Here is an 8,347-nt window from a genome sequence, read left to right on the forward strand (position 1 = left end):
CAATCAGACATAGAAAAGTTAAATTCCACCTTTACTGAATACTCAGAATTTAAGCTGTCATTTTTGGAGCAAGATTGTATAATAATTTAGACAGCTATGGCATTTCCATCCTGAAGCTCATCTCATATAAACTAAAATCCAAGTTGCCCTATTGTCTCACTCTGGGGAACCAGGAAAACAGTATAAATAAAAAGGTGTCATTAAATTTTATTTGTTAGAATCTGTTTATCTGTTGTTATACGTCTTTAATCATTTCATAAAAATACCTGATTTTTCTGTTTCTTGGGTTATAATCTGGGATTCCATATCATACCTCAAATATTATTTAAAATGGAATCAAAGGAGTCTTTCATAATATCTGCAATAGTTTAATATTTTATCATCTTAATTGACACTTTTGGCAGGTTTATATTGATGATAAGTTCAGACTGCATCAGTTTATGGGTTAATAACTCCCACCTGGGAGAAATAAACCTTAATGCTAGATTCAGCTGTGTTCACTAGGGTAGGATACATTTTGCTTTATAAATAGGAAATTTCAAAATACTGTTATTAACAAATAATGCTTCTTTTACTGTTATTAACAAATAATGCTTCTTTTATTTGGAAAATAAAGCATCTTGAAAATTATGAGATGAGAGCTAAGACAGACATACTGATTTGAAGAAAAGGACAATGGACAAACTAAAATATCTTCTGATAAAATACCAAATGACTCAAATATACATATTCTTTTGAATGAATGATGATGATAGCCAAACAGTATCTGACCATTATTTCTTGTACTATCTATAGAATCAGACTCCACTGTGACTCTGTTTCATTTAAAATAGAATTGATACTCTTTTGTTACTATGGTAAAGAAAATATTTTATTTTATTTTTTTTAAGAAAATATTTTAAAAGGTAACAAAATAGTCCACATAATTATATAGTGAAAAGTTAAAACTTGCACCACTACCTTGGAAACAATTTGTAGTATTTACAGTACAAGTCTTCCCCATTAGGTATTGCTTTTACCCAAATTAATATTTAAAATTAAGTTCCATGCACATTATAATATGCTCACTTTGTTAATTATAAACATGAGACAGTAAAATAGAGATACATTATATTAGCAAGAAGTAAAATTTAATTATTGCATATGGTAAAAGCAGTGATTTGGTGAACTATTTAATGGGAAATTAATTAAGACAGCAGAAAATTCAGAGCACTAGAGTTAGTATAATACTTGTTTATTGCAAATGTGTGATATTTTTAAAAAGCAAATTTTCTCTAAATTTGTTACTTTAAAAACATGTTCAATAGGTTGAACTTCTACAGAGATCATTTTGGAGTATGTAATCACTCAAATTATAGTGTTAAAAAAAGAGAATGATATGCGTTCTCTACCTACCAAAATAACATAATTGAAAGTAAATGATAATGGTCATAAAATATAGAACTTTAGCAAGCAGATTTGACACTTAAATGTGTGTTCATCCCTCATCTAAATTCTCCAGCCAGCTGTCCTTGATCCTTACGATGACTTGTTCTTCATTCTCACAAAGAAATGCAAATAAAATCCAACACTAATATCATTCTTCCCTGATATTCCCACTACGCTTTTCCCTATGAATGCGTGGATAATGCACTGCTATTTATTATTCATAGATACTACTTTTGTCTCCTGCTGTAAAGTTGTTCAGGAATTGCAATACCTCCATTCTTGACTACTACAAATGCTGTAAAACAGTATCTAAGAGTTTATCTTTGCTTCTCTTTCCTCCAAGATTTAAAGGCATTATAATTGGATAAAACTGTGTTTTATTCATTTCATACACTTATTGGTTTGTTAGAAAAGCTGTGTTTAAAACCTTAAAAAATACTTGCTCTAAAATTCCATCATTTTAATTTTCTCTTTCTCTGTGATAGTCAGATTTGTATTTTTGATTTCTCAGTTAAAACTTCTACACATTTACACTTTTCATTGGTTCCCAGGTTAAAGTCTACAGACCAGGATTTACCATATTGAACATAATCCACAGTCTTAAGCTTTAAGATTTTCAATGTTTGTTACAAACCCAGCACGAGGATCTAAAGACAGGTCCCTGGGAAACTTCAGCCTTTTGCTAACAAGTATAGTAGGGTATAAGCCATTAAGTTTGGATACTTCAATGATCCTTTTTTCTGTGTCAGACCAATAGAGGTTTTTTCCAATCCAATCGACAGCAAGTGCATTGGGGACGGCTGTGTTATGCACTACCTAACAAAATAAGAATTTAAAAAGTTAACATTTTAAATGCCTAGAATAAGAACAAAGCAATTACTTCTTGATTTTTTTAGAGATACATAATTGTATTTAAACACTGAAAAGGAATTTAGATAAGCACAACATATAGAACAATTTACCTAATAAAATTACTTGTTTGTGAGATTACTCAATATGTAATCAGGCCCCTAGAAATTCCATAAAGGTTTAATGAAAGAAACACCAAAATAGAAAGTTGTTGGATGGCTACACAGTTGTTTATTATATTTTCATTACAGTTTACTTATTCTCTCAAAATTTGGGGCAAAAATTCTATTACAGGTAGAGGCACACCCATACTAGCACGAAAAATAATTGATATCATCTATTAATAACAGGTTCTTGGGGAGATATCAATTAATTCAACACTCCCCCAACTGTCTTTGCCCTACTTAAACTACCTATTACAAAGAAAGAAAGAATATAAGCAAAAATATACATTAAGTATTTAACCTAACGAAAGGGAAGTAGAAATGTATTCATTCAACAGTTGTGTTCAGTTGCAACCTATGTCAAATATAATAAGGATATAGGCTATGTATGCACAAATATGCTGTATTTAAAAAACCAATAACATTTATTCTGAATTATGCAACCTACTGATTATTTTGGTATTATATATATGTGTGTGTACATATATATAAGTATATATATAATTTCAAGATTTCATTAATATTTTAAAAATTAATTGCTTCCACCAAAGCTCTATATACAATATTATAAATGGCTTCAAATTTTTTTAAGTAATAGAAGGGTTCAATCTACTTGAATTTGAACTTCTTTTAATATATTTTAGTACATATATACAGTGCAAATGATTTTATTTTAAAACCCAAATTAGCATAGAAATGGTGTCAAGTAGAGTAGTTCACATCTAGAATGTGACGTGTTTAATTTTGATGTTCTCCACTCAAAGCATTCATGATTTTACACAAATGTATTCAACTATTCCCTTCTATAGCAAAATAATAGTGCTATAATTTCAATCTACATTCTAATAATTATTTTTTCAATTACAAATTCTCTAACTCAACATTTTCTTTCATATAAATCAACACAATTAAATCTCAGGCACTAATCATTCAAGCTGAAAGTATTCCTCACATTATATATGGTTGTGAATATAAGTTTTCAGATTCATTTACTCAATTTGATTTTTATCTTATAGCAATCATGTTATAATGAAACATGGATAAGAATCTCCAATTTCATATTTAAAATATATATTAACACACTGTACAAATGTGAAATTCAAATCAACCTAATACATTCTATGAGTCATGTCATTACCATCAAATAACATTTTCTATTCAATTTAACCATACCAATACAATATTGAATTATCTCATCATTGTAATATCTAGATACCTTAATATCACTTCCATTTAAACACATTCTATTTATGCGACTGCCATTCGGTCGACTGGAATCAATCCAATAGATAAATTCTTCTCTGTAATCAAAGTCTATACCAATAACATTGTTTAATCCCTAAAAATAAAAAAGAATATATTTGAATAATAGTTAAGAGAAATCTTCTTATAATATTTTAGGAATTCATAAGAATCAATATTTCCCTTTGAATCTAAATAGTTACAGTTTTACAATAAAAAAAATCTGTGACCAATTCTTTGTAAAAGCATCATATGTTTACATTTTCTCTATATCGTACACATAAGATGTTCCATAGTTTATGTGAGCATATTTCCAATTAGGAAAAATATTGGAGTGTTTAAAGAAAGCAGTTTAAGTAAATAGTCAATAATATGGGAAAAATTTCTTTTAGAGAGATAAAGGAAAAGATTTTCATTTTAGGTTAATATTAATTTGATGCTATTATGAGTATACATCTAAATTGAAAAGGTAGACAATCCCCAATAATTTAAGATAAGATTTTGATAGATATCTGATGAAAGTCAGAAAAGATTTTCAAAGTTTACTTTCCCTAACAGCCTTTGTTTCAACAACATACTAACAGTCTCTGTTTTTCTCATGCTTCAAGCAGCCTGTTAGGCAATACAGTGCCATATTCGAATTTAAAGTTAAAACTTTAGTGAATATTTAACCAAAGAGGAACTTGGTTAACATCTTTTTATTCCACATGGTAGAAATGTGAGGAAATCCTTCCTTTCAGACTCACAGTTAGTGCATTTTTTAGCAGATAACAAAATTGAATGTGAATTCAGCTGATGGATTTTTGGATAACACAGCTCCTTTGGCAGTTTCACTGTTTCACTGATTTGATTTGAGGATTGTTCACTAGGATCTGAGAATCTTCTCAGCTGTTGAGGCGTACAAATGATTGCCCAGGGGTTGGTTTAATTCTGACCTATTGTTAAGGCTCATAGATTTAGCATCCCAATGAGCTAACAAAACTTGAATCAAGATTGCAATTGTGTTAACTCACTTTGAGGGTTGAATATTAATTTATTAATATATAAACTCTTATATATTAAAATGAGTTGACATCACAGACATTTGGGAAAGCCCCAGAGATATTTGCCTTATCTTTATATCTGATGTAAGATTTTTACATAAATATTTACTCTGAAGTTGTCATTAAAGTCACAAATTGGTTTAGGGGTCGCTTATGAGTATTTATAATCCTGTAGGTAAGGATTAGCATCTCCAAGGCAATTGTTTTTTGTTGCTGCTGTTTTGTTTTGTTTTCCTGTGGTTTGCTTTGATTAATTTGGGAAAGGATGTGTGCTCAGTTGCTCAGTGTGTTCAACTCTTTTTGACCCCATGGACGGTAGCCCATCGGGCTCCTCTGTTCACAGAATTATTCTGGTTAGAGTACTGGAGTCAGTTGCCATTTCCTCCTCCAGGAGATCTGCCTGACCAGCTATTGAACCTGCATCTCCTGTGACTCTTGAATTGGCAGGTGGATTCCCACTTGAGCCGCTTGGGAAGTCCTTGGGGAAGGGTGGTTAATTCCTAAATCTGAGTTCAGTTTCCACATTTATTCTCAAAATTCATAATTTTATAACAACACAGCATCAGAGATACACACTTTTTAATAAAACTCTGCTGCTGTTGTTTCTGCTAAGTCGCTTCAGTCATGTCCGACTCTGTGCGACCCCCATAGATGGCAGCCCACTAGGCTTCCCCGTCCCTGGGATTCTCCAGGCAAGAATACTGGAGTGGGTTGCCATTTCCTTCTCCAGTACATGAAAGTGAAAAGTGAAAGTGAAGTCGCTCAGTCATGTCCGACTCTTTGCAACCCCATGGACTGCAGCCTACCAGGCTCCTCCGCTCATGGGATTTTCCAGGCAAGAGTACTGGAGTGGGTGCCATTGCCTTCTCCATTAATAAAACTCTGGCAAAGGCTAAATTTTTGCTATTCAGATTTTACTTCTTTCCAGTGACCTCCAAGACTAAAAATCACCTATGTATGGAACTCAGAGTAGGTTCTGGCAAAAACTGATTTTTTTCTTCTCATAGTCAGGCTAAATTGTCAGCATGATGTTGTTGAAAATCACAGGCTCAAATCTTATGCTTTCATTTGTCCTAAAAGAAGCAATCTTTTTTTCAGTTCCAGATTATAAAGTTAACCCTAAATAGCCTAAACCCACTATGCCCAGATGAATAAATACAAATATACTTCTTTCAGATGGCATCACTAATCAAGAATAATGATTATAAATGCTAAAAAAATGCAACTAACATTCAGTCTCAGATTCAAAAGATTCATTAAATATTCATTTGCACACTAAAATTTGGAGGACTCCCTAACTAAATACACATAAGCATTCAATCTAAGAAGTTATCTATGCAAAATCAATCAAGATTCTAAATCATAAATTGAATATATTCCAAGTTCTGTAGAGCACTTAATAGATTCAATAGTAATCTATGATCTTCTTTCTGTTCAAAATCACTTTTAATTGAAAGAATAAGGTATGGGTTAGGGTTTTGTGATGGACTGGCGATGCAGATAGATAAATTAGAGCTCTTTAAGAAAGATATGGACAGAAACTTGTTTCTCACTTTAGCAAAGATTTACCCACAATCTCCAATCTTGGCAGAATTACCCTATTCCATTCTTTACAATAATCAATTTAGATAATGAAAATCCAGTTCCAAATTTAGCAAGTCAACTATAATAAATTAAATCCTTGGATGCAGAGGTATTGAAGCTTAGAATTCTGACATATCTATCAAGACAAACTAGTTATTTTCCTACAGCTTTATTCTTAATCTCTACAGAAAACAGTGCAAAACTCTTTTTGCAGAATCATATGCAAGGAACATTAAAACAGTCAAGGTCATGGTCAAAATAATGTCAAAAAGCTACAGTCATCCCGTGGTTTCAGAGCTGAAAATTGGTTTCATCAAAATCCTACTTGCTTCTTTTATTTCTGTGGTTGAAGATTTGTACCCTTTGATTCAAGATGATTAATTTAGAAAATTATGTTTTGTTTCTTTATACAATTTTACTGGAATTAAAGGCACTGCTAGAATTGAATTGGATAACATATTGGAAAGCTACTTGATTAATTTTCATTTCTAAAATCCATGTACATTTTTTAAATGTGTTGTATGAATTTAAGTTATAGCTATCTTAGCTACAACTGCATTTTAAAATATATAGGGTAAAAATGTTCTACCAGTTGTTATAAGTTTATGCTATAAAGCTTCATGAGATTGCAACTAATACAATAAAGAGAACTTGTTCTCTTTATTATATTCAATAAAATTAAGGTATTAGAGTAAAATTTAAGGTATTATAGTAAATTATTCTTCCTAATTAACTATGCACAAAATTTCCAAATAATTAAGGCAAGGATGTTGTCCTTTGATTTATTTTGACTGGGAACAAGTGTAGAGAGCCAATTACTGATATTTTCTACTTCAGTCTACATATGTAGAAAAATCTTTGAGGAAAAAAAAATGGTTTTACTCTCTAGAACTCCTTGAAACTTTCTATAATGCTATGATGAAATTGTGGTTAAAAACAAATTTCCTAACAAAAATGGTATATTTCAAGCAACCCACAGTCAAAACTTTAAAGCTTGTTTTTAATTTCTTGGGTCATTACATCCTTCCTCAGTGGTCACCACTAACAAATGCTCTCCAAAGACACAGGTGTCCAGGGTCCGCATGGATTTCTTTATCTTCCTCATACACTCTTCATTTCCATAAACTACACTAATTGTCTGAAATTCATACCGCCTTAAGTACTAGTGATTCAGTTCAGTTCAGTTCAGTCACTCAGTCATGTCCGACTCTTTGCTATCCCATGAACTGCAACACGCCAGGCCTCCCTGTCCATCACCAACTCCTGAGTCTACCAAAACTCATGTCCATTGAGTCGGTGATGCCATCGAACCATCTCTTCCTCTGTTGTCCCCTTCTCCTCCTGCCCTCAATCTTTCCCAGCATCAGGGTCTTTTCAAAAGAGTCAGCTCTTTGGATAAGGTGGCCAAAGTATTGGAGCTTCAACTTCAACATTAGTCCTTCCAGTGAACACCCAGGACTGATCTCCTTTAGGGTGGACTGGTTGGATCTGCTTGCCATCCAAGGGACTCTCAAGAGTCTTCTCCAATGCCAAAGTTCTAAAACATCAATTCTTCAGCACTCAGCTTTCTTTGTAGTCCAACTCTAACACCCATACATGACTACTGGAAAAACCATAGCCTTGACTCGACGGACATTTGTTGACAAAGTAATGTCTCTGCTTTTTAATATACTGTCTGAGTTGGTCAAACTTTCCTTCCAAGAAGTAAGCGTCTTTTAATTTCATGGCTACAATCACCATCTGCAGTGATTTTGGCACCCCCAAAAATAAAGTCAGCCACTGTTTTCACTGTTTCCCCATCTATTTGCCATGAAGTGATGGGACCAGATGCCATGATCTTAGTTTTCTGAGTGTTGAGCTTTAAGCCAACTTTTTCACTCTCCTCTTTCACTTTCACCAAGAGGCTCTAGTTCTTCATTTTCTGCCATAAGGGTGGTATCATCTGCATATCTGAGGTTATTGATATTTCTTCCAGCAATCTTGATTCCAGCTTGTGCTTCTTCCAGCCCAGCGTTTCTCATGATGTACTCTGCATAT

At 32.6% G+C, this 8,347-nt stretch overlaps 1 protein-coding gene across 1 annotated transcript in view; it reads right to left on the reverse strand.

The window, feature by feature from the left end:
- The window catches only part of LRP1B (low density lipoprotein receptor-related protein 1B), a 1,806,191-nt gene that overhangs the window by 280,702 nt on the left and 1,517,142 nt on the right, over positions 1–8,347 (reverse strand). Inside the window, exons 58-59 of the mRNA XM_010853706.1 lie at positions 3,658–3,780; positions 2,063–2,244 (exon numbers count right to left, since the gene is read on the reverse strand). Coding sequence (XP_010852008.1) covers positions 2,063–2,244; positions 3,658–3,780 — 305 coding nt within the window. The remainder of the gene's footprint in view (positions 1–2,062; positions 2,245–3,657; positions 3,781–8,347) is intronic.

The sequence above is a fragment of the Bison bison genome, unplaced genomic scaffold, assembly GCF_000754665.1.
Source record: "Bison bison bison isolate TAMUID 2011002044 unplaced genomic scaffold, Bison_UMD1.0 scf7180017864330, whole genome shotgun sequence".
NCBI classification, from domain to species: domain Eukaryota; kingdom Metazoa; phylum Chordata; class Mammalia; order Artiodactyla; family Bovidae; genus Bison; species Bison bison.